This window comes from Rhopilema esculentum, chromosome 17, assembly GCF_057945365.1.
Source record: "Rhopilema esculentum isolate cy_ngs chromosome 17, ASM5794536v1, whole genome shotgun sequence".
NCBI lineage: Eukaryota > Metazoa > Cnidaria > Scyphozoa > Rhizostomeae > Rhizostomatidae > Rhopilema > Rhopilema esculentum.
In genome coordinates this window covers 1,889,417-1,915,680 of record NC_142831.1, presented here as the reverse complement: position 1 = coordinate 1,915,680, position 26,264 = coordinate 1,889,417, and the positions used below count along the sequence as shown (strand labels likewise).

General features: G+C 33.9%; 4 protein-coding genes across 8 annotated transcripts in view; 1 reads left to right on the top strand and 3 right to left on the bottom strand.

The window, feature by feature from the left end:
* Positions 1-504: 504 nt before the first annotated feature.
* On the bottom strand, positions 505-6,038 carry LOC135683200 (fucolectin-like). Of its 3 annotated transcripts, XR_016144818.1 has the most exons (5): positions 5,911-6,038; positions 4,741-5,053; positions 4,336-4,423; positions 3,343-3,768; positions 2,449-2,571 (listed from the first exon to the last, which is right to left on the bottom strand). XR_016144818.1 is itself a non-coding variant. In XM_089113355.1 (4 exons), the coding sequence occupies exons 1-4, from the start codon at positions 5,922-5,924 to the stop codon at positions 3,503-3,505; spliced, it is 681 nt and encodes a 226-aa protein (XP_088969481.1). In that variant the 5' UTR covers positions 5,925-6,038; the 3' UTR covers positions 2,456-3,502. The 3 variants fall into 3 exon arrangements, 2 of the variants coding, with proteins under 2 accessions (XP_088969482.1, XP_088969481.1); XM_089113355.1 differs by having other exon boundaries at positions 2,456-3,768; XM_089113356.1 differs by lacking the exons at positions 4,336-4,423; positions 4,741-5,053; positions 5,911-6,038 and adding an exon at positions 505-1,124 and having other exon boundaries at positions 2,146-2,571; positions 3,343-3,502.
* A 784-nt stretch (positions 6,039-6,822) lies between these two features.
* LOC135681413 (fucolectin-1) lies at positions 6,823-10,875 on the top strand. The gene is made up of 3 exons (XM_065195879.2): positions 6,823-7,607; positions 8,354-8,673; positions 9,261-10,875. Exons 2-3 carry the CDS (start codon positions 8,382-8,384, stop codon positions 9,713-9,715), a joined length of 747 nt encoding a protein of 248 aa, XP_065051951.1. The 5' UTR covers positions 6,823-7,607; positions 8,354-8,381; the 3' UTR covers positions 9,716-10,875.
* Positions 10,876-11,413: 538 nt separating this feature from the next.
* On the bottom strand, positions 11,414-20,731 carry LOC135681420 (uncharacterized). Of its 3 annotated transcripts, XM_089113360.1 has the most exons (5): positions 17,928-20,729; positions 17,331-17,394; positions 16,362-16,439; positions 14,538-14,960; positions 11,414-12,517 (listed from the first exon to the last, which is right to left on the bottom strand). In XM_089113360.1, the coding sequence occupies exons 1-3, from the start codon at positions 18,079-18,081 to the stop codon at positions 16,421-16,423; spliced, it is 237 nt and encodes a 78-aa protein (XP_088969486.1). In that variant the 5' UTR covers positions 18,082-20,729; the 3' UTR covers positions 11,414-12,517; positions 14,538-14,960; positions 16,362-16,420. The 3 variants fall into 3 exon arrangements, with proteins under 3 accessions (XP_088969486.1, XP_088969483.1, XP_088969484.1); XM_089113357.1 differs by lacking the exon at positions 16,362-16,439 and having other exon boundaries at positions 17,928-20,731; XM_089113358.1 differs by lacking the exons at positions 11,414-12,517; positions 16,362-16,439 and having other exon boundaries at positions 14,139-14,960; positions 17,928-20,731.
* Positions 20,732-21,087: 356 nt separating this feature from the next.
* Positions 21,088-26,264, bottom strand: part of LOC135691497 (uncharacterized) — a 66,195-nt gene continuing 61,018 nt past the window's right edge. The window contains exons 4-5 of the mRNA XM_089113350.1: positions 25,795-26,220; positions 21,088-25,010 (exon numbers count right to left, since the gene is read on the bottom strand). Coding sequence (XP_088969476.1) covers positions 24,532-25,010; positions 25,795-26,220 — 905 coding nt within the window. The 3' untranslated portion in view covers positions 21,088-24,531. The remainder of the gene's footprint in view (positions 25,011-25,794; positions 26,221-26,264) is intronic.

Genomic DNA, 26,264 nt, shown 5'->3' with positions numbered 1-26,264 from the left:
ACAAAGTGTTAAATTAGTAAAGGAGAGAAAATAGAAAACTCTTTTGCATCACTCCTTAATATCAGTTTATGTTCCACGTTACGTGTATAATCATTGCAGCGTAGCAATACATGCATGAAATCCTTTTGTATGATCATTTTTAAGCTTGAATTGGATTTTCTGAAGATCAAGGAGACTATAATATCGTAAGTCAAATAACAAGACTATCATTCATGTCACTTCCTAACACGATAAAGTGGTCTTTGCTTTGCTATATATAACCAAGTCAGAACAATAAAGACAGTTTGCAGAATATATATTTATGATGTATTTTCTGCTTTTTGTTGTCAAAAATTTTGTTGACAGCTCTTAGAGCTTAAAGAAAAAAACAAGCTATTAATCCTTGAAAGAGTCTTTGTAAATAATCTTTCAGAAAAAAAGTTGATTTTATGTAATTCAAATCTCTTGAATGAAGCACAAAGCACAAACCAAAAAAATTTCAGCCTTCGCCCCTACTGTTCATAATTAATGTACTTAATTGATAGAAAAACATAAATTTTGTACTTAATAGATAGAAAAACATAAATTACAATGAGGGTTACTTCTTGATAAATTTTGAAGATTCCATGAAAAACTGGTAACATAGTCTGCTGAAGTTATTTGCGTTCGACAATCTTCAGAGTATAATCAAATGATAATGACCAATGGTAGGCAGAAAATTTACATTCAAGTATGGATCGACAGTGGCTCAAGAGAAAGAATAGGCCTTTTTTAAATCCGTGTTTGGCCAAAGAGAGAAAGCGAACTTTTGCTGTCGAAAGAAGCTAGATCAAAAGGCGATGGCTCATTTTCCATGGCAGACGATGGCAGCAATTTAAGATTTTGTGCAAACTGTCACTATTGTCTATTTGGCTGAAGATTGTCAGGCGAAAAGTACCTCAGCATGCTATGTTTCCAATATTTCATGCCATTTCCAAACTTTGCGGTACAGAAAATTCAAACATATAACATGAAATCTTCGTGCATTTTTAATGTCCTCTTTTGCTGATTGTAGCAGATATATTACATTTCTCTTCCAATGCATTCGTGCTTGCCAGAAATTGGAGAATAAATATAGATTTATCAAGCTTTGTTTCAGAATACATCTAAAATGGAAAGTTCATGTTAAAATAAACTTTTGATATCACAAAATGACAGAATAAATATCAAGCCTCTTTTTACTTGTTTCAACAATATAATTTCTATTAACAGAATAATATGCAGAAACTCTTAGCTTTTTAACTTCATGAAAATTCAACATAAAATTCAATTCAGGCTACACACGTTTTTAAGAATACAGTCTAGAAGAATGTTAATGCTCAATTTAAATCGCTGAAATTTAAAAATAATTCAACAATAATCAAAGGCTCAAGCTTCAATAAGAATTGGATATTGTGTTTATTTTAGTGTTTTGCAAAGCAAAACAAATGCGAGTTTAAAGATATATATTTATAAATAGACTTATCCGGCCTTGGATTCATTAATATTATAATGCGAATCAGTTTCACCTTTGGTCGCCAAAAAGTAATTAAAGAATAATCTTAGTCTCAAAAATAAAATGAAAATATACTCATAAATTTAACTGAGGTATACTCATTAAATACATCTCTATGACAGTACATATCTGTACAATCAAAAGTTGTACTAAACAATGTCAATGGCTTATATATCCTTGACTTCCAACACCAAAGTGTATGGACCCATTTTCAAGAAAACGGGTTTTGATAATGAAATCTTCTCTAAACTGCCATTTCCTCCACTAAAGCCGCTTAGAATCATTTTTTAGATCCATTTCATGGACATCTTACCTTTTCGGGACCATCGGAAGCCATCTTGCAAAAAGAGTTCTCTTCGACATTGCTTTTGGTCTTAAAAGACCTCCGTGCAAATTGGCCTGTGCATTTTTTCTCTTTAGATGTTTCTCTACAGGTTAATTCATTTTTCACATTGTTTGCCTGTATTATTGGGCCCCATTCTATTTGGTTTAGGCGATGAAATGCCAAAAGTAGTCAAAGCAAGAAAATCAGTTGCTTTATCAAAAGTAATGGTCCAATGAGCAAGATGCAAGTTACATTTACATTTCGTGACCAACATTAAAGGAGTAAATTTTCATGTGAATATACATACCTTCATAAACCTCAACCTCGCATACTTGGAGATATTCTTGCCTATTCAAAAAGATACTGACGTAACGACCCATCAGGACCTGTGGACAATCGAACTTTTTCAATTCACCACTTGCCAACCTTCCATCTTTCACACAAAGCGCATTGTTTCGTCCGCCATTTGATCTATCATCCCCAACACTGATATCGAATGGATTGATTTTTTGTTGACCAAAAGTTGCGCCATTCTTTATTTGGACACTTTTAACAGCAGCTTGCCTTGTAAGGTCCACTTGCCACCAGGGTACTATGTCAGCTTTTGTGATACTGCATAGCTGCCAGGCCCCATTTCTGTCACCGTCATTTCCAAGGCTGGCAACTAATGTGATTCTATTTATGGTGGCAGTTGATGAATGTGAGGACGGCTTTTTATATGCCAAATTCTCTACTGTTATCAAAATTATGGTCAGATTAAGAACAATGAATCTTAGTTTTGAAATTCATTGGATTCATGTTGATCGAAAAAACACATTGCATTCCTGTTTTTGGTAGAAGCATTTTGTTAATTTATGCAAAGTGTTACAGACTAACGTTTTAAAGACGTTTAACAATAGCATGATACAACATGAGGCATAACAACTAACCAATCACAAGAAGATCTGCATCCTGTTATCAACGACAAAACTTTATATATAAATCTCCTGTGGCCATATTCATAATAATAGTATTGAAGCTGTCTTTTAAAATTTAGATCAGTAATCACTTTTTTTACTTTTTTTGCCTTAGGTTTTGGTTTTAATAGACCGTTATTTAAGACAATTTGCATGTACATCAATTGTAAAAGATAACCTTGAGCTTCCATGTCAAATCCTTAATGAAAAGACAATCAATCAATGAGATATTTTTGTCGCATTATCTTTATTTTCCACTTTGGCATTTAGTTTGGATAATAATTTCACGTTTGAATTATATCTTATTTTTACTGTAACTTATTTACTGATCAGAATTATGCCAATACAAAGACCTGTGAAAGAAAACAATTTCGTTCTTCATTTAGAATTTGTCTGTACTTTTTAGGTGAAGACAAATATATAGAACTTTGTATTTTACAACAAGCCTGGTCCATATACTTAACCAAGAACCAAAAAAAGAAAGTTGGAATATTTGAAACAAACATGTAACAAACCAGCCACAAATAATTAGATTATTTGAAACATACCTTCATAAACCTCAAGCTCGCATACTTGAAGAAATTCTTTCCTGTTCAAAAACACACTCACGTAGCGACCCATCATCAGCTTTGGACAATAAAAAGTTTTCATCTCGCCACTAGCCAACCTTCCACCATTTACACAAAGCGCATTGTTTCTTCCGCCGTTTCAGCTATCTTTTCCAACACTAACATTGAATGGGTTTATATCATGTGTAGGCCAGGCTACAGAATTTGTTATCCGAACATGTGTAACAGCGGCTACCTTTTCAAGATTCACTTGCCACCAGGGCTGCTCTTCATAACTGGTGAAACTACATTTCTGCCAGTTTGCCGTTCTGTCACCATCATTTCCAAAGCTTGCAACAAGTTCTATTCCGTTATATGTATGGGTTGATGAATGGGAAGATGGCTTCTTATAGGCAATATTCTTTGCTGTGGGTGGAAGAAAATTTACAAAAAGTAATTGTATTAAAAACTCTTCTTATGCACAATACAAAACAAGGGCTTTTGTAAAACTATAAGGTTTTACAGATAAACGTAGACGAAAGAAGGACAACAAAAATGTACATAATTTCTATTCGATATCCAAACGACGGCAATAAACTGGAACAAAAACGAGGATGTATCAAAACCTGACACTACAAATATTCGGCGACTCCACAATAACGATTTTGCGTAACGGCAACTTTAACACGACTAAAGGTAACGTCAACTTCAAATCGACAGAATTTACGAACAAGGGTACAGCAAATATACCACTTGACAAACAAACCCTAATTATGTTTTAACACGATAATTATATCAAACAAAGGGACTGATGAAAACAATAGTGTTGATGGGATGATGCAATGATATAGAATGTTGATGGCAAGGAAACAAACAACAGTACTGACGCAAACATTGGCACACAACACAATTAGTTTACTAGAAACAAAACATGCAAAACTGGTTGTATAGCACTTTGTACCCCAAAAGCAATGTAGTTGCTATTGTATTTACCAATGCATTTATACCCTGGGCAGTAGCAAGTGTCAATGCATTTATGTCCGGCGCTGCAAGGATCATTTGCTTGGCAATACTGACCAACCTGCAATGTAAAAATTTTATTTCATGAATGATCAATTGTTAGCCCTATCACAACATATCACGAGTGCTATATTAGTCTTGAAATTTACGAGAAAAAAAGCTCTTTTTCTTTAAGGGCATGTTTTTTGCAGAGCTAAAAAGATAAAGATTGAAAGCTGTGTTTGATGCTCATCTTGATCAATGACTTGTTGTTCTTCTTTTTTCTCTCTTTCAACTAATTTTTATATGTGCCCTTTTCGCAATTTTCTGTCACCAAATTAATTTTTAAATTTATAAAGTTAGTTGAATTTTAAATAGGTATTTGAAAAGAAAACTCACATTTTTCTCTTCAAAACGGGTTGAATAATATGTCCAACCCTCCTTTATTTGCGTTTCAATGAAATCTTTTGGATCCTGTGCTGATTTGCTATTCAACTGGCAAATACCAAGCTCTCTGTTTAAATTTATAGACTTGCATCGATGCTCCATGATGCATTCAAACTTACACATCTGCTCATCCAAGTTGTCCAAAGAACGAAATGTAGAACTAAGTGATTGATCATGAAGCACAGCAGTAAAATTGGCAAAGATCTTGCATGGCAGACGAAATATTTCTCCATTTGTATTTACAGAAATCACAAGCAGCAACAGTCTAAAAAATATTAGTACTGAATCAAGGCTTACTTTTTACTAGCCGTTTTCTACAAAGCAATTAGAAAATCTCTTTGTCCATTAAAGATATACACATAAAGAAGCCCATCAAACCTAGCAACAATAGTTGTTTTTAAGCATAAAAAATTTTGATGATAAAGTTTCGCGAATCAAAAAAAGGCTTACAGAAATTATTTATAAATATCATCTTAGATAGAATTATTTCTCACAAGAAAATCTTCCGTTAGAATGCTGAACTACGTTTAATCATCCGGAGGAAAGTACTTCGGAACCTAAGCCTAATACGTTTTTTTTTGTCTTCACAAGCAAAACTTTAATAAAGCTGTTACACTTTCAAGACCACATATTCTCTAAAGGCTAACAGAGTTTTAGATCTACTTCGAGACAACCTTTGCTATAAATTAAAACTTTATGTAAGAAAATGAAACAGTAATCTTTGTCACAATTCCTCCTTGAAAAACAAAATTGAAGTTAGCAAATTGAAAGAAAGAAAATTCGAAGTAAGACTTTTTCATAGAAATATTGTCCGTCAAAGTCTTAAGTTAAAACAATCAATTCCAGATGTGGCCAACATTCTACGTTGCTTCATTTTCAGAAAAAAGTTAGTGTCAAAAGCACGGGTTTTGAATCAAAGACTTGCACAAAACTAAAATAGTATGATAACGATCACCAATTGAAAAGTAAATAAAGGGGAAAGAAAGAAGTACAAAGTCTAAAACAAGCGAATGGAGCAACATCGGGAATGAAGAAAAGGACAAACGCGTAAAATAAGTTGACTTTTCTGGAAGAACAGATAGAAAAACATATATAATATAACATTTTAAAATCAAGACATACATTTGAAAATGCATCTTCTTTGATCGGGAAACCAGACAACTTTGTCTTTTAACCTTATACTGGAAGAAAACAGCTCACTTCTTACCAACTTTGAACACACTTTGCACTGACCATCAACTGATTTTATATTCCCATAAATTGAAATTGGAATCTGTTTTTACGTTTGACAACATCGGAATTTATCATTACATTTGAAAATTTGCATTTGTTTAACACTGTTGAAATCACTGTTGTTATTAAAGATTTTTCAGATGCAATTCCTTAATATTTTTGCCGAAAGTCAATTACCTAATCAACCTGCAGAAGTTCTTGTTGCTTAGAAAAATAATAAAATAATAATACAGACATGCATTTTGAGAAAAGTTTTGCTTTAGTAGCTTGAAGGATCTGTTGTTAGTTAGCATTCTAATTGCGTCGAATCATTTGCTGCAAATCGATTGATTTATTAAATTGCGCAATTTTTAATTTCTAAAGAAAATTAGATAAATAGTACTTTTAAATTTAAAAAAGTCCATTTCTTCATTATCTTATGTAAACAGTTGATGATGAATATTTTTGTATTGAAATGCATTGATTAATATTAAATTTTCTATTGCTTATATAATCAAAGTAGAAAAAATAGCAAAAGTTTTTTTCAAGAACCTAAGGCTTTATAGGCATGTCAAATGATCATACTATCAGACATTTAGAATGAATTTTATTAAATCATTTATTAAAATAGTATTCCTTTTTTAACCTTCAGATTTTTTTCTATTCAAATTATATTAAAGAACGTTTTAGAAATGTCAAATTTTTAATGCTAATTAAAAGGAAATTATATCGATAAGAATTAGGTTCAAGCCAATGAGGATAGCCAATGAGGAAAAATAGAATTCACTCTTTGTACCAAACCAATATCCCCTGGGAGTTTCAAATTATGTATCAACCAAAAAATTGCTCTCCTTGCATACGAAATTTTGCACTTTCTTTTCTATATTTCTATTAATTTCAAATCTATTTCATGTACTCTAAAAAAAATTGTTCAAGTCAGCAAACAAATAGCTTTTATTCGACTAGTAGACCATGAAAAGGAAAATGAGTCCATCCTTTTCTGTTTATTAGAAAAGCTTTTTGGCCTTAGGTCCCATGTTTCAAAAACAAATTTTAGGATAAACACATTTGGAAGCCAAATTAGCGATCATCGAAAATGTGTACAAATATTTCTGGCCGGATGTTGATAGGAAGCAAGTATCCTTCTCTATCCTTCCAATTCCCTTTTTTCAGCCCTGCACTCTTTCAAAAGGTCTCTTCGCATATCGTAAGGCCGTATTGTATACAGTTAGGTAGAATTATAAAACCTCTGCCAGCTTTGAAACTTTTCCATAAAGGTGTTCCGTGCCTATCGCTGTGAATTTGAGTTTAAAAGAAAATCTTTGTTAGATATATCTTGCAGTTGTTTAGGTAATATGGGATTGGATTCATTAGTAATGGACAAATTAGAAGAATACGAAGAAGATGCATTAATTATGCAGGAGGAATAATTCAATTGTCTAGCTTAACAAACCGCAAAATCCCTAATCAAATGATGTGCGGCCTGAATGGCTCTTTATTTTTAGATTCGCATCTTTTCTTTGCGCAAATAATTCAACATAAAGAGGAGTGAAGTATTGCTGGGTTGGAAACAGAGACAGTTGTAGAAAAAATCCAACAATTTGAAAGTAAGTTTTCGTTTATTTTTTAGTCTAATGTTCCCCATTCCCACTATTCCGAATTTGAGCAATCAAAACATCACTTTACCGGTTAATCGGTAATCAAAATCTTACCCTTTTGACTGTGCTTCCCCATCCCTTTCCTTTGACTTAAAATCATTTCATTTATCTTCGCAAACTTTACTTCAAATAGGCCTATTAGGTTCAGATTTTGAGAGTAATCAATTTTCAGCTTCGATCATTTCGAGCTCTGCTACAAAACGTCGCATGAGTAACAGCGAAAAACTTTGCTGACAGAACATGTGCAGGGTGGAGATGAGGGCTTATTGCAGAACTTTTGGTAATTTGATATCCTCAAGGGTCAACAACAATGCCAAACAATGCCAAATGCTCTCCCAACACCTGCAAGTTTGGGCTTAGTTCTTAGCTAAGAGACAAGGTACCAAAAAATGGTAAACGCTCAAGTCTCATCTGCTTAGATAAGAAAGTCACGACCTAAAAAATTTTCCCCGAAATGCCTATGCGCTAAGTATCAACACAGATCTCCCCTTTCGATCAAAAGATATTAAAATCTCTGTAACGTGTACTGCATTTAGTTTTCCAAAAGTCTGATCTTTGAATTAAGAAGTTATTGATAAAAATATGTAAGATCTTTGAATAAGACTACAGTTTCACAGCATTTTTATATGATTTAAAAAGATGTTGCTTATATTTTTTCATAATTAAAGCAAATAGCAATTTAATTTATTTTCTAGGAAAGATTTCAATCCGTCTATTGTCCAAATGGGACTTTTCATGCTCGCCACGTTGCTTCTCAATATTTTCTGCTATGCTTCAATAAAGTCAGATGAGAGTCAAAGTACAAGCAAATCTGCTTTCGAAGAAGTGCACAACCCAACTCAGATAACGACAAGCACGTTGCATAAGACCTTCCATCAATGCAGCCTCGATAAAACCTGTCGTTACGTTGTTAAGGATATCAAGAACCACATTTTTCATCGATTTAGAGTTGAGCAAGATATCCCGACCGAGAGATCAAACTTCGTTATATGGTCTAAGAAACAAGCAAGAAGAGGTATGAGTTGTTATTTCCAAACCCATGTAATCAACAGCTGTAGTTAGTAATCAATAACTGGATAGTAAATCCTTTTATGCGTGTGGAAAAGATCTCTACCCATTATGAATTGTAATTGATGCTTCTTCCAAAAGAAATTAGTGAAGATCAACACAAGGCACAATTTTACCTAAGGAGTTCTTGATTTTTGTATTCACTCAGAAATAAATATGTAACCAACCAAGGTATCACAAATGCCTGACTTTTTACTGATTTTAGTACTTTTTACTGATGTCATTCACTGAACGGACTTTTCCTAAACTTTCTGTTAAGCTACGATTGGAGTTGTGAACACCCTTACTCTCCACATTACATTCTAAATTATTTTATTTTGCATAACTTCTTTTTGTTTTACCTTAATCAATCTTATTTATGCATGGGTTAGCAGCGAGTGTTTCCATGTAATGGCCATAGGGTAGTCATTGACTTTTGCTCCTCCTTGTATGATCCTTTCATTTTTATGTTGCAATTTTACAGTAAAAAAGAAGATGGAGTATTCTATAAGATGTTTTTAATAATAAAATCTTTTGATTTGACTTAAATTCCAGGCGTTCAAGGAAATATCGCTTATAAAAAACCGTCCTCGCATTCATCTGCTCATAAATATGATGGAATTACATTAATTGCCAGCTTTGGAAATGACGGTGACAAAACTGGGGCCTGGCAGCGATGCAGTATCACAAAAGCTGATATAGTACCCTGGTGGCAAGTAGACCTTACAAGGCAAGCTGCTGTCACAAGTGTCCAAATAAGAAGTGGCGCAACTTGGGGTCAAGAAAAAATCAATCCATTCGATATCAGTGTCGGGGATGATCGATCAAGTGGCGGACGAAACAATGCGCTTTGCGTAAAAGATGGAAGGTTGGCAATTGGTGAATTAAAAATATTCAATTGTCCAAGGCTGTTGCTTGGTCGGTATGTGACTGTGTTCTTGAACAGGCAAGAATATCTTCAAGTATGTGAGCTTGAGGTTTACGAACTTCAAACGGAGTTGTTCGTGTAAAGTATCGTTATTGGTAAATTATGAAACATTATGAAACATACTAAGGCTTTTCGTTTAACACTCTTCAGAGTAAAAATCGTCAGAACACATATCAAATATGTTTCATTTCTGTCCTTCTTTGCATTAATTATATAACTTTTGCGCACTTTTCTCTCTTTTATGTCATCAAAATATCGAGAATCTTTGGGATACTGTTCTGTTCTTTTGTTCAACTGGCAAACAATCAATTCCTTTCTATGTTAATAGATTTGCATCGATGCTCCATGATGCCTTCAGTCTTGTACATCTGTTTGCCAAATTTCCAAAGAATGAAATGCAGATCATAGCTTAAAAAGCTCCACAAAGAAGTTTGCAAATATTTTGTATGGCAGACGAAGTATTTTTCTATTTACAGTTACAGAAATCACCAGCAGCAATAATCTAAAAACGATTTATTTCTTAGTCAAGTCTCTTTTTACAAGCCGGTTTTTACAAATGCAAATAGTAGCTATTGCAGGTGTAGACAGGTAGAGGCGCATCAAGAACGAACAATAATGACTGTATGTAAATTTCAGTAACTTTTGATCAAAGTTATATATGTTACAAATTCTTTGTCCATAAAAATTCCTCATCTAGAACAAGTTCTTCTGAATTTTTAACCTGGTCAGGTTTTTTTATTCTTCCTGCACAACTGTTTAAGGTTTGTCACGCTTTCAAGCCAGAATATTCTCAAAATTTTAAGAAAATTTTGAAACATTAGTTCTTTATTTTGTGATTACTTTTGAAATATTTTTGAATACTCTGAATACCAAGTGAATACTTTTTATAAAGTAAAACTATATAAAATGATGTTAAAATAAATTCAATTGATAATGCATATTCTTTTATCAGAAAGCTGGAAAATTTTGTTATTTCACTTTATACTGGAAGAAAACAGCTCACCCCATGCAATCTTTGAGCATTCTTACCACTGACCATCAAGTGATTTCATTTGTTCAAAATGTGGAAGATAAGACTTAGATGACGTAATGGTAGAAGACTTGCCTTGATAATCAATTGTTTATTAGATATTTGTTATAGAATGCTCCAAATCTCTCGCTGTACATGGACTGCTTTAACAACTTGTGCAAAATATATTTTCTGAATAAGTTTGATAAATACGCTTAATAAAATGCAAATGAATTTCTATTTCTTGATCATTCTGTACAAGCTGTTGTTAACTCAGTTCCAAACGAAATGAAATAATCACCAGCTTTGCAAATATTGAAGAAAAAAGTCTCAGAATTCTAATCATTCAATTGTACTTGTGATCCTCGCAAGGAATACGCATGTAACATAGGTAATATTTGATTTACATTGTTTACGGAATTTGACACCCTTGCAGCCGATGGTTTTAGGTTGTTGCAGGTGAAAATATGCCTTCCTGCCTAAGATCGATTTTGTTTTTGGCAAGGAAAACCACTAAGATACCTTGCAAATTAAAATAAATACATAAAATTTAATTGTTGAAAAATTTAGACTAATCTTTATTTGGGATAAACGAGTCTTTAGAAACCAAGTATTTAGAATTTGAAGTTATAAAGAGCATTTTATGAAAATCCGATTTTGAACAGAAAAATTTTTATGTTTCATTATGAATGTTGGCTTAACTTCGACAGTGATTTCGGTTTGAAGACTCCTTGGGCAAAACTTTGCGTGTGTTCTTTGTAAGGACTTGTTTCTACTTTGCTTTGCGTAATTAGATTTAACATACTTTGCCTTGGTCCATTTGTGTGCTTTTGCAATTAGTTTTTCTGTCTCTTTAGATGCATTTTGCTGCTGCTATAAGAGTAGTATGAGCCAAGATCGAGCAACACACTACTATATAAAGCAACACGGAAGTTGAAAAAAGTGTTCCATTAGTAAAGGATAGCAAATAGAAAGGTTGTGGAAACTGGAAAACAAACTCTTGTACTTCACTCTTTAATATTATTAAATGATCCACGAATCGTAGATAATTATTGCAGCGTAGGAATATATTGATAAAATCCTTCTGGCCTTGTCTTTTAAGTTAGTAAGCTTTACTTTTAATGAGGATTCTTTAAGCTTGAATTGAATTTTCTGAAGAATATCAACCCTGAACTGCTAAACAAAGCCCAGAAAATATTACGACATATGATCAACAACACTATAATAGCTTAAGTCAAATAACAACACTTTAATTCAGATCACTTTCTGACACTATATCGTGGTCTTTGCTTTGCTATATACAACAAAGTCAAAACAATAGAGATTTTTTTTCTTTCTTAGTCAGAAAACATCAAGCTTTCCGTCCTTAAAAGAGTTTTTATAAAGAATCTTTTCGGAAAAAAGTAGTTTTTTGTAATTTAAATTTCTTGAATAAGCAAAAGTCACAGCTAAAGAAATTTCTGCCTTCGACCCTACTGTTCATAATTACTGTACTGAATAGACAAAAAACCCTGAAAATACAATACTTATTACATCCGGAAAAATTTCGGGAATAAAGTTGATTTTTTGTTATGGAAATCTCATGCTTTTAGCAAAAGTCACAACTAAAAGATTTGTGCCTCCTACCTCACTCTTCATAATTACAGTACTGAATAGTTATGAAAATCAAACAATATAAATTACAACTGTATACATTTTCCGGCTTCATGTGCATTTCATGTAAAAGCATGAATTGTTTGTGCATTTTGAATTCATCATGCAAATCCTCTATGGCTGCTAGTAGCTAGATATATTGCTTTTCTCTTCAAATGCATTCGTGCTTGCCAGGAAATAGAGAACGAATCGCGATTTCTGAAGCCTTTTTTCAGAATACATCTAAAATGCAAAGTTCATACATTAATGCATACTTCTGACAGTATTATTATTTTCAGTTGTTTCAAAAATATAGTTTCAATTAAACATAATGATGTGCAGAAACTCTTCGCTTGCAAATTTTAAAAGAAAATTAAACAAAACTAACTTCATGGAACCCAGTATTTGACATAAATCCCAGGAAACCATTATTTGTCATACATCCCAGGAAACTAGCTGAGATAAATAAGTGAATCATTTGCGGACTAGGAATGCCTAGGCTCATTGTCAGCTCTTTGTAAATGTTGTGATATTTAGCAAATTTTTTTCCCAGGCTTGAAGTTTTAAGAAGAATGCAATAAAAGCAATAGCTGGAGACATGAAATTTGCAAAAGGAGTCAAGAAATTTGTCGAAATAAGGTATCAGTAGGGGATTTTTAAATTTAATGATACCACCCCAAAATATGTGCGTAAAATTAACAAAAATATTGGATTATCCTTTCAAGCCAAATGCAAATCTTTATACATTGGTGAGATCTGCACGCTGAAAGAGATTGGTGGTGCTTGCATGGACGAAAGTCTGTTGTTATTTACTAAGATTTGAAAAAAGCCAATGGAGCTTCATTTGTTGCTTTTGAAATTAACAAAGTATGGTGTTGCCGAAGCTTGCTTGAAAGAGCCCTGTTCCTTGGTTTTAGGAAGGCCAAGTACCCCCAGTACCAGAGCCACACAATTTCACGCGCGTAAATAGAAAACTAAGCGGAGAAGCGGGGACCTTCGCCAATGCGGTCGCTAGAGAATTTTGATGGGGGGGGGCTGCAAAACTGGTGATTTGTCGACAAAATTTGTATGTCTATAGATATGGGCGTGGTTTATAAACGATTATAATTGTTATTGATAGAACTCACTAATATTTATCCCTTTGCTCCTCTACTCCAATCTTCTAGTCCTGCGATCAAATTTATGTGGGTCTGGTACCAAGGGTAAAAAGCTAAAGCAACAATGGGCCCATGCATTCTTTCAACTTTTGACAGTTTTGAAAAAAAATAGACTTTTTTGAACAGTGAACCTTAGATTCTTGTAGTACTAAGCCATTTTAGCCATTTTGATGATCGAAGATATCATGTCCAAGATAACTAAAGCCAAAGAATGTAATTGTTCTATATTGTACAACCCCCCAGTCACCAGAAAGCACCAAATAGAGGCTAAGATCAATATACAAAATAGAAGGCGCCACCTGGGAGGACTGGATCGCAATCTACATTGAGTAAAACAACTTTCAGGGTAGCAAATTTGTCTGGAAGGTTGTCACGCCGATAAATTTTGTATGACCCACGCATGCGCAGTATATATTGACTAAAGCAAAGTCTACGATCGTTAAACATGACTGGCAACAAAATTTTTGAAAACAGCCCTTTTCCAAGTTAATAGGACCACCAGTTCATTATTGTTCTCATCGTCAATTAATAAGTCACTAAACTAAGAATTTGAGCCGTTCCAGTACATAATGTTTCTTGACATGTCATGTTTCCAATAGTCAGATATTCTTCCAAGTTTCTTAAAACTTTTGTGTAAATGTGAATCTATAACCTGATGTGGTTTCGCTTCACACATGCAAAACACTGTTCAAAATTTTCTTGAAAATCTGTCCTTATGTGGTTTCGTTGTTTGATATGGTTAAAAATTTGTCATACTTTTAAAATTCGGACAGAGAAATTTTCAGGAAAATTTTGAACAGTCTTTTGCATGTGTGAAGCAAAACCACATTAGGTTATCAAATTTCTTCAACTAAGTTCATTGTCCGAAATTTTAACCGCTGAAAATTTTTGTCCTCAATGTATGTATCGCATGATCGATTGGCAGCGAAAATTTTTCAACAATTTGTAGACGCAAAGACTTTCAGTGCAGTGACTGCGAGAGTTTTTACTCTATATTCGAAATACCCCGGGTGCCATTGCCTCTATCATTAAATCTCAGAAATAACGAGGCTCTGGTCTGATACCTATGGTATGTTCGAAAGAAAGCCTTAAGTTCAAGCACATACCTTCATAAACCTCAACCTCGCATACTTGAAGAATTTCTTTCCTGTTCAAATAGACACTAACGTAGCGACCCATCAGGACCAGTGGACAATCGAACTTTTTTAATTCACCGATTTCCAATGTTCCATCTTTCACACACAGTACATTGTTTCGTCCACCATTTGATCTATCATCCCCAACACTGACATCGGATGGATTGATTTTCAATTGACCCCAAGTTGCGCCACTTCTTATCTGGACACTTGCGACCGCAGCTTGCCTTGTAAGGTCCACTTGCCACCAGGGTGTCACGTCAGCTTTTTTGATACTGCATCCTTGCCATACCCCAGTTCTGTTACCATCATTTGCAAACCTGGCAACTAATGGGATGCTTTCTATTGTAGATGTTGATGATTGCGAAGATGGCTTTTTGTACGTGATATTTCCTTCAAAAATGAAAATTGAGAAGAATTTGCAACTGGAGCAAAATTTTGATGATTCTCTAATCTTAATAACTAAATTTCATTATAAATTACAAATCAGTTATAAATTTAGCTCGGAGATATTTTATAATGTAAATTAAAAATCAATTATACGAATAATGATAATTTATCGATTGTACATTGTGAATCCGTTCATTCACCCTATTTTCTTTATCAAATCCTTCGCATTTCAGATTAAAAGATTAAACAAAAAATAAAATTTTGCAACATGATTTGTCATTCAGGATTCTCAAGCAAATATTGTAGTATATCTGATTCTCAAGGGTGCTACTAGCGGGGATGAGGAAGCGTGATAACCACCCCCCCCCCCTGCCAATCTTTTATACGTTGGTTTGTAAAGCTTAAGTTGGTCCACAAAGTTTCTAGTTCGGTTCCGTCGCTTATTGGTAGGTGAAAAAGCACCTTGATTTGAATCCCCTTGTCCCGGACGGTCAAGCTACTATAGATTCCTATCTTATTCGAGCATTCCTATATGCACAGCCCTTTTCTAATAAGAACAATTTTGTTAGAACACAAGCCTCAAAATTGATCAGAAATTAAGAAAAATTTAGAACAAGCTGAGGCAGAGTTACAGAAAATGTAATTTTTGAAAAACTTGTGAAAACCCCTTGCATGTCAAAATCGTTCATCCTAGAGATACAGAGGGGTTACTTTTAGCTTTTAGTGGCTGCACCAGATGCCAATGCATTTGCAGGACGAACTAATATTGTTAAACGCAGCCTTTCTATTGGTAGTATCCTTTTACCAACAGGAGTCGCCCTTATTCTCCCAAAGGAAAGTCCATGGGTAATTTTTTGTTACGTAATGATGGTATTTTAATCATAGAAACACAATGCAGTAAAAAATAATTATTTTCCTTAAAATTTCAATAAATTGAGGGAATGGGGCGTTTTCCCCTGTTCCACTATCGTCTTATCAACAACTTAACTCAAAAATCGTAACTAAAAACAAAAAGGGTTTATCTATGCAGAAGAAAATAAAAATCATAAGCCTTCGTGAAGAACAGCAATGACCATAGTTATGAAAGAATTCAGTCGAAACTAGCTCGTCATTTCCAATATCAGAATTGTCACCGTCATTTGTTTCAATTGTCCTGAAATATGTTCCTTGTGTTACAAGCATCGAAATCACCTTGCTTGCGCCAAATAGTACCAAAACAACAAAGATGGCATGTTTTAAAGGCATGTTTCTGATTGGTTTGCATGTGCAAGACTAAATCTATAATGAGTTGTGTGACATATATTCTACATGTATGATATATATACTATACTTCTGCTGCGCAGCAACTAAGAGTAATCGTAGTTTGAGCTGTGTGAAGTCAGCTATAAATTTGCAAAATTGTACCTCGAGATTAAAACTGACTCTATGTTTACTTGCAATTAATCAAAGTACCCAATTCCTCTTCAATTCGAACTCAAGCACCTGCATCGTAAATGAAAATTACAGTTGTTAATTTGCTTCATTGAATAAAACGAAGGGATCAAACATTTAAAAAATATTGCTAGCGCTGTGTGTTTGGAAAACAAACAAGTTTGTTGTGTTGGGGAAAAAACACAAAAATCAAAATGCTTTGCCATGTCATTTTCCGCAATTGATTTAATTACTCTCATGATGTCTTTGAGATGAAGATTTTTTGCTTATCCTGAATAGACCCTATTTTTTTCTGGCTTTTATATGGGCAGGCGATTCATCGATCCATTAAACTGCGCATAAAAGTATTTGCTTTGTAGAATGTGTTCCTTGATTTTGAGAAGATATACCTTAAAATTCCGAATACAAGCCGAGGAATTTAAACGGTCAAAGGCCGTTTTTGGGGAGACTGTGTTTGAAAGAGACAATATTCGATGGGCCGGCTTCTCCCTCTTAAAAAGGCAGGCTCAAATAATCATACAAGGGCTGCCAAGGTAGTAAGAGACAATTTCAGAGATTATTTTGATTTACCAGCGGGTTCTGTCCTATGACAATGGGAAACTATTTCATCCACACAAGATCCATTTGACGATTAATTGTTTTATCAGAAAAAAAGTTTATTTTATTAGAAAATATCTAATTTTACATCAGAACATTCAGAACATGTAATTAAATTGATAATCAAAACTTGATGATAAAGAGTGCGGGCGTATTTGAAACACGTATTTTAAATCTTTTATAAATTTAGATTTTCGTTTCTTGGAGAGGGAGGGGGGATGGTGGAAAGTAATTCGACACGCAGAATATATGTATTTTTTGCAATAAAAAATGAAAGTCATCTGATCAAATATTTTACATTTCGGTAGTTTTCCGGATGCAACCACAGAACGTGTCATCAGTTACCTTTTTTTGATGGACTTTGTGAAGCAATCCTTTAGATTTTTCCAAACTTTCTTTAAGGTGTCCTCTGGAAAATCAGAATTCCAAATTAATCAGAATTCGAAAATGCAAATCCAGAAAACTCAATATCGACGTTTTCGATCTTTTAGTGACAAAAATACCTAAGAGTCTAGTTGAAATGTATTACTTAACAATGTTTTTAAAATTATATTTATATGAATATTTGTATACCACATCATACATACAGTTAAAGCTCTATTAAGACCCTCTTATCATGCAAAAATTTCAAATAAGCCCCCCTCTCTTTTAAGCATCCACTTTGGAACTAAAAAGAATATGAGCTCCCCTGACTTAGAGCTTTTACGGTATATTTACATATGGTATACCATGCTGCAAAGTATTTTTTGTCACATTATCGTTAATAATAAACGTGAATGAGCCAGAAACACACATTGAAAACGAAATACAAACGGTGACAAAGAAAGAGAGTCAAAAGTCTGTAAAAACTGATGAAATGCACAAGGAAGTACGATTTTACATTGTGTAGAGTAGGCCTAAACACGTCATTAAAATTGAAGGAAAAAATCAAACAAAAATTACCCTCTTTTTTAAATTTCTGATTCAGTTCCCGCCAAGATTGCTGCTTTTTAGGGCCATCTTTATAAGATCGGCATGAGGTATCCCATAAACAACGATATTGTTTAAGCCTGGTTTCCATATAGCCGTAAGGCTGCCTGCGACTGCTTTCTGCCATCTTCCATCTTCCATCCCTACGGTATCGCCGGCAGATAATTCTTTATGGAAACGCTTTCTAACGGTACCGCAGGCAGCTGTTTGAAGTGCCGTAAGACTGCCGGGAGAGCCGGGAAAAGGTTGAACGAGTTCAACTTTTCCCGGCTCTTACGGCAGCCTCCCGGTACCGCCGGCAAACAAATTACAAATGGAAACGCCTTGCCTGCGGCTGCCTGCGGCATTCTTTTGTTCAAACGGATCATGTGATGTGCAAGAACCAATAGAAAACAGGGCTTTGTTGTTGAATTTTGCCCGCCAGATTTTCCCACTCAAACTTTACCAAGTTACCGGCATAGTTACCGATCCTGCACGCAATTGAAAACAGAACGTTTCTATTTGCCGGCGCTACTGTAAGGGTGGAAGATGGAAGATGGCAGAAAGCAGTCGCAGGCAGTCGCAGGCAGCCTTAAGGCTATATGGAAACCAGGATTTAAGTTCCTCAATAGATAATTCTTCAGACCATTCCGTCTGCGATTCCGTATTGCCCGTGCTTCCATTTTCAAACCCAAGATTTATTGTAAGGGATTAACTTTGCTGAAACTGGCGTAAAATCGACATGACTTCTGGCCTAATTGTTATTTTTACCATCGTTTAAACGAGATTCTCAGCGTAGAAGAGCGTAGTGTTGATTTTTTGGATAAGCGCCAAAGAAAACAAGACAGGGTGATAAGGCATTTTACGACGTAAACCAGACAAGAAAAATAAAGCATCTTATTGGTTCGTGAGAATCTGGTCAGAGAAAAGTTAAAATCTATTCAACTCCCAAAAGCAGTTGCGCGATCGCCAGGGCAATGAGGAATCACTGCTACTGGGTTAGTTGCGCACGTCTAGAACAACAGTCGCGCGATCGCGCGACCAGATTCGCAGAAACGGTAGCCCGCTTCAATACGGGGTAAATGAAGATTAGGGGTCAAATGAGAGAATGATTACGAAACAGTAATACGGACATTGCAAGAGCTTTGAATTAAGTCATATTTACTGTTTTCAATGAAACTGCATCACCCCAACAGCTCCGACGTCCATTAACTGTTTATATCGATCTCAAAACGAGACTATTTTGAACCAACTTTGAGGCTGTACGCTGCATATTTCTCAGCGTACATGACAATTGTTTTAGCTGATTAAGAGCAAATATTATTCATGGAAAGGAGCATTTTGATTGGTTAAAATACCTTCTAGGGTATTCACTGCGTATTCCTGACCGATCTCCATTCAACATAAAGTAGCTCAATCTTCAAAATTAGCTTCAAAGATCTCTCAGCTTCTCTATGCTTCGCAGCGTTATGGTTCCCATGCATTTCGTGATATTTTGTACTTGTAGAAAATGTAGAACATCAAAGGTAACGAAATCAACCAGAATAAAGTAGCCCTAAAGCATTTTTTAGTTATCATAATTATACGTCGTATTGATATTTTTACCCAGAAATCTCAGGGTATTCACTGAATACCTTGAATACCCGGACGCTATGCCACTGATTGGTAGATTTCATGTTATATAATGATCATTCCGTATGTATGTTCTTTGAAGAGTCTTTAATGGCATGATGAAGTGGCTTTGAAAAAAGCAAACATTATGAAACATACTAAAACTTTTCGTTTAACACTCTTCAGAATAAAAATCGTCAGAACATATATGAAATAAGTCTCATTTCTTTCGTTCTTTGCATTAATTTTGAAAAATTTGCGCACATTTCTCTCTTTAATGTCATCAAAACATCAAGAATCTTAGGGATACTGTTCTGTTCATTTGTTCAACTGGCAAATAATCAATTCATTTCTATGTTAATATATTTGCATCGATGCTCTATGATGCATTCAGTCTTATACATCTGTTTGCCAAATTTCCAAAGAATGAAATGCAGATCATAGTTTAAAAAGCTCCACAAAAAATTTTGCAAATATTTTATATGGCAGACGAAGTATTACTCTATTTACAGTTACGTACAGAAATCACCAGCAGCAACAATCTGAAAATGATTTATTTCTTAGTCAAGTCTCTTTTTCGCTAGCCGTTTTCTAAAAAAGCAAATAGTAATACTCCTTGTATATTGCAGGTTTAGACAGGTAGAGGCGCATCAACAACTAACAAAAATGATTGTATATAAGTTTTAGTAACTCTTGATCAAAATTATATATGTTAAAAATTCTTTCTCCATAAAAATTCTTCTTCTAGAACAAGTTCTTCTGAGTTTTTAACCAGGTCAGGTTTTTTTTTCTGCCAGCAAAACTATTTAAGGTTTGTCACGCTTTCAAGCCAGAATATTCTCAAAATTTTAAAAAGATTTCGGAAAATTAGTTCTTTACTTTTTGAATTCTTTGGGGTTACTTTTGAATACTCTGAATATCAAGTTAATACTTTGGATGAAATGAAACTATATAAAATAAAATAAAAATAGGTACATTTGATAATGCATATCCTTTTATCAGAAAACTAGAAAATATTGTTATTTCACTTTACACTGGAAGAAAACAGCTCACCCCATACAATCTTTGAGCATTCTTACAAGTAACCATCAGGTGATTCCATTTTTTCAAATGTAGAATAAGACTTAGATGATTTAATGGTAGAAGACTTGGTTTGATAATCAATTGCTTTTTTGCTTGCAAAAACAGTTGTTATAAATCAGAATTGAAATGCGTTTTGAAATTTCCCACATTTGAATTTCTTTATAAATTTGGTTGTTTGCATTTGTTTCGAATATTTAAGCAATAAAGTGTTTAACAATTTCTTTAAAATGATTTGACTTAATAACTTGCAGAAACTGTTGCTATTTAAGATGTTTTAATTACAACAATTTTTGCTGCAAACTCATTGCTTTAACATCCTGCAAAAGCAATTATTATTCAGAGCTATAAAATGAATGATGATAAGATTAATATGCATATAAAATATATTTCTTTAATTAACTGTATGAACTGTTTTTGATTAGATATTTGTTATAAAATGCTCCAAATCAATTGGGGCACATCAATTATCAACTAGCGCAAAAAAAAAAATTTCTGAAAAAGTTTTGATAAATATGCTTCATCAAATAGAATAAAATTTCATTTATTGATCATTCTGTACAAGCTTTTTATTGAACAAACATTGAAGATTTTGATTGAACTGAATTTATTAATATTTTGTAAATTTACCGATGAATTAAACTGGAAAAATATATTGTTTACATTATCCAAATTAAAAAAAAGGTATAATGATTTCTTGAAATGGTCATATTTGTCACTTGGTTAAATATTCAGGGCAGCAAATATAAAGGATGAATTTTATTCAATCATTTTTTCAATTAACCGCTTTTTCAACCTGCGTATGATTTTTAATGCATTTATATTGAAAACGTTTCAGGGACGTCAAATGTCGGGAGCAAGGCAAATGGCAACAATCTGTAGAATAGTAGAACTTTCTTTATCAACCTGTGCAACATACTACAACGTAATTGCAATTAAATACAGTTTTTAAATTACAGAAAGCCATGAACTAGTCCAAAGCAATCTCAAATATACTTTTTGCCAACATTTTTTCTTAAGAGTAAAACTGATTAAAGTAAGCCCAGGTTCAAGCGAAATAAAATACTCCCTACCTTTACATATATTTGAGTAAAAAGTCTCTCAATTTGAATCGTTCAATTGTACATGTGATCTTCACAAGGAATACGTATGCAACAACGGTTATAATTGATTTACATTATATTTAGCGCTGTTAATTTAAATTAGTTGGTTCTTATTAGCTTGAGTGTAGCTGGAGATTATGACAACTTAATTTGAGATCTTTTGGTGACTGAAGAAAACGGAATTTGAGACTCTTGCAGCCAATGGATAAAGCTTGTTGCAGGGGAAAATATGCCTTCTTGTGAAATACCACTTCAGTTTTTGGCATGGCAAAATTCTGAGATACGTTGTAAAGTGATATATTGAAAATTAAATGCATGAAAAATTTGGACTATATATTCGGTCATGATTTTGGATAGACGAGTCTTTAGAAACTAAGTATTTGGAATTTGACGTTATAAAGGGGCATTACATGCAAGTCTGATTTTGAACAACAAACTCTTCATGTTCCATTATGAATTTTACATTGACAGTGATTTCGGTTTTTAGGCTCCTTGGGCAAAACTTTGACCACTTATGCACTAGCACAGAATTTAGATTAGATGCTTTGTGACACTAGTGTATTTGCTGTTTGTTAGAACAGGTATTTACTTTGCATTGCAAAATTAGACCTAACATACTTTGCGTTGGTCCTTTTGTGTGCATCTGTATTTAGTTTTACCGGCTTTTTATATGCATTTTGCTGCTACCATCAGCGTAGAATGTGCCAAGATCGAGCAAATAACCATCCAAAGCTATATAGAACAAAGTGTTCCATTAGTAAAGGAGAGAAAATAGAAAACTCTTTTGCATCACACTTTAATATCATTTTATTTTCCACGTTACGAGTATAACTATTGCAGCGTAACGTCAAATACATAAAATCCTTCTGTGTGACCATTTTTAAGCTCGAATTGGATTTTCTGAAGATCAAGGAGACTATAATATCATAAGTCAAATAACAATACTGTCATTCATATCACTTCCTAACACGATAAAGTGGTCTTTGCTTTGCTATATATAACCAAGTCAGAACAATTAAGACAGTTTGCAGAATATATATTTATGATGTATTTTCTGCTTTTTGTTGTTAAAAATTTTGTTGACAGCTCTTAGAGCTTAAAGAAAAAAACAAGCTATCCATCCTTGAAACAGTCTTTGTAAATAATCTTTCAGAAAAAAGTTGATTTTTTGTAATTGAAATTTCTTGAATGAAGCACAAAGCACAAACCAAAAAAAATTGTCAGCCTTCGCCCCTACTGTTCATAATTAATGTACTTAATAGATAGAAAAACATAAATTACAATGAGGGTTACTTCTTGATAAATTTTGAAGATTCCATGAAAAATTGGTAACATAGTCTGCTGAAGGTATTTGCGTTCGACAATCTTCAGAGTATAATCAAATGATAATGACCAATGGTAGGCAGAAAATTTACATCCAGGCATGGATCGACAGTGGCTCAAGAGAATGAATAGGCCTTTTTTAAATCCGTGTTTGGCCAAAGAGAGAAAGCAAACTTTTGCTGTCGAAAGAAGCTAGATCAAAAGCCGATGGCTCATTTTCCATGGCAGACGATGACAGCAATCTAAGATTTTGTGCAAACTGTCACTATTGTCTCTTTGGCTGAAGATTGTCAGACGAAAAGTACCTCAGCGTGCTATGTTTACAATATTTCATGCCATCTCCAAACTTTGCGGTACAGAAAATTCAAACATATAACATGAAATCTTTGTGCATTTTTAATGTCCTCTTTTGCTGATTGTAGCAGATATACTACAATTCTCTTCCAATGCATTCGTGCTTGCCAGAAAGTGGAGAATAAATATAGATTTATCAAGCTTTGTTTCAGAATACATCTAAAATGGAAAGTTCATGTTAAAATAAACTTTTGATATCACAAAATGACAGAATAAATATCAAGCCTCTTTTTACTTGTTTCAAAAATATAATTTCTACTAACAGAATAATATGCAGAAACTCTTAGCTTTTTAACTCCAAGAAAATTCAACATAAAATTCAATTCAGGCTACACTCGTTTTTAAGAATATAGTCTAGATAAATTTTAATGCTCAATTTAAATCGCTGAAATTTAAAAATAATTCAAAAATAATCAAAGACTCAAGCTTCAATAAGAATTGGATATAGTGTTTATTTTAGTGTTTTGGAAAGAAAAACAAATGCGAGTTTCACGTTATATATTTTGAAATAGACGTATCCGGCCTTGGAGTCATTAATATTATAGTGCGACTCAGTTTCACCTTTGGTCGCTAACAAGTAATTAAAGAATAATGTTAGTCTCAAAAATTAAATGAAAATATACTCATATATATACCTGAGGTATGCTAACTAAGTACATTTCTATGACAGTACATATCTATACAATCAAAAGTTGTACTAAACAATGTCAATGGCTTATATATCCTTGACTTCCAGCACCAAAGTGTCAGGAACCATTTTCAAGAAAACGGGTTTTGATAATGAAATCTTCGCTAAACTGCTATTTCCTCCACTAAAGCCGCTTAGAATCATTTTTTAGATCCATTTCATGGACAGCTTACCTTTTCGGGACCATCGGAAGCCATTTTGCAAAAAGAGTTCTCTTCGACATTGCTTTTGGTCTTACAAGACCTCCATGCAAATTGGCCTATGCATTTTTTCTCTTTAGATGTTTCTCTACAGGTTAATACATTTTTCACATTGTTTGCTTGTATTATTGGGCCCCATTCTATTTGGATTAGCCGATGAAATGCCAAAAGTAGTTAAAGCCAAAAAATCAGTTGCTTTATCAAAAGTAATGGCCCAATGAGCAAGATGCAAGTTACATTTACATTTCGTGACCAACATTAAAGGAGTAAATTTTCATGTGAATATACATACCTTCATAAACCTCAACCTCGCATACTTGGAGATATTCTTGCCTATTCAAAAAGATACTGACGTAACGACCCATCAGGACCTGTGGACAATCGAACTTTTTTAATTCACCGATTTCCAACGTTCCATCTTTCACACAAAGCGCATTGTTTCGTCCACCATTTGAACTATCATCCCCAACACTGACATCGAATGGATTGATTTTCAATTGACCCCAAGCTGTGCCACTTCTTATTCGGACACTTGCGACCGCAGCTTGCCTTGTAAGATCCACTTGCCACCAGGGTGCCCTGTCACGTTTTGTGATACTGCAACTAAACACATCCCCAGTTCTGTTCCCATCATTTCCAAAGCTGGCAACTAATGTGATTCCTTGTATGATGGAAGTTGATGAATGCGAGGACGGCTTTTTATATGCCAAATTCTCCGCTGTTATCAAAATTATGGTCAGATTAAGAATATTAAATGTTAGTTTTAAAATTCATTGGATTCATCTTGATCGAGAAAATACATCGCATGCCTGTTATTGGTAGAAGTATTTTGTTATTTTATGCTAAGTGTTACAGACTAACATTTTAAAGACGTTTAAGCTTAGCATGTTACAACATAAGGCATGACAACTAAACAATCACATATAGATCTGCATCCTGTTATCAACGACAAAACTTTATATATAAATCTCCTTTAGGCCATATTCATAATAATAGTATTGAAGCTGTCTTTTAAGGTTTAGATCAGTAATCACTTTTTTTACTTTTTTTGTCTTAGGTTTTGGTTTTAATAGACAGTTATTTAAGACAATTTGCATGTACATCAATTGTAAAAGATAATTTTGAGCTTGCATGCCAAATCCATAATGAAAAGTCAATCAATCAATGAGAAATTTTCGTCACATTATCTTTTTTAGCCATTTTGGCATTTAGTTTGGATAATAATTTCACGTTTGGATTTAATCTTATTTTAACTGTAACTTATTTACTGCTCAGAATTATGCCAATACAAAAACCTGTGAAAGAAAAAAATTTCGTTCTTCATTTAGACTTTGTCTGTACTTTTTAGGTGAAGACAAATATATAGAACTTTGTATTTTTACAACAAATTAAGTGGTATTGCCTGGTCCATATACTTAACCAAGAACCAAAAAAAGAAAGATAACTTATTTAACAAATTTATAACAAACCAGCCACAAATAATTAGATTATTTGAAACATACCTTCATAAACCTCAAGCTCGCATACTTGAAGAAATTCTTTCCTGTTCAAAAACACACTCACGTAGCGACCCATCATCAGATTTGGACAATAAAAAGTTTTCATCTCGCCGCTAGCCAACCTTCCACCATTTACACAAAGCGCATTGTTTCTTCCGCCGTTTGAACTATCCTTCCCAACACTAACATTGAATGGGTTTATATCATGTGTGGGCCAGGCTACAGAATTTGTTATCCGAACATGCGTGACAGCGGCTATTTCTTTAAGATCCACTTGCCACCAGGGCTGCTCTTCATAACTGGTGAAACTACATCTCTGCCACTCTGCCGTTCTGTCACCATCATTTCCAAAGCTTGCCACAAGTTCTGTTCCGTCATATGTACGGGTTGATGAATGGGAAGATGGCTTCTTATAGGCGATATTCTTTGCTGTGGGTGGAAGATAATTTACAGAAAGAAATTGTAACAAAAAC

What these genes read in the sequence shown, in the direction of transcription:
- LOC135681420 (XM_089113357.1), bottom strand. Translation starts at nt 18,081, where the DNA reads ATGGCAGAAAGCAGTCGCAGGCAGCCTTACGGCTATATGGAAACCAGG. An exon ending in TCAGAAATTTAAAAAAGAGG is followed by an intron (nt 17,395 to 17,927) that starts GTAATTTTTGTT and finishes CTGATTTTCCAG; the next exon opens with AGGACACCTTAAAGAAAGTT. An exon ending in ACAAAGTCCATCAAAAAAAG is followed by an intron (nt 14,961 to 17,330) that starts GTAACTGATGAC and finishes TCATTTTTGAAG; the next exon opens with GAAATATCACGTACAAAAAG.
- LOC135683200 (XM_089113355.1), bottom strand. An exon ending in CCCGTTTTGAAGAGAAAAAT is followed by an intron (nt 4,424 to 4,740) that starts GTGAGTTTTCTT and finishes TTTACATTGCAG; the next exon opens with GTTGGTCAGTATTGCCAAGC. An exon ending in CCCAGGGTATAAATGCATTG is followed by an intron (nt 3,769 to 4,335) that starts GTAAATACAATA and finishes TTCCACCCACAG; the next exon opens with CAAAGAATATTGCCTATAAG.
- LOC135681413 (XM_065195879.2), top strand. Translation starts at nt 8,382, where the DNA reads ATGGGACTTTTCATGCTCGCCACGTTGCTTCTCAATATTTTCTGCTAT. An exon ending in TAAGAAACAAGCAAGAAGAG is followed by an intron (nt 8,674 to 9,260) that starts GTATGAGTTGTT and finishes CTTAAATTCCAG; the next exon opens with GCGTTCAAGGAAATATCGCT.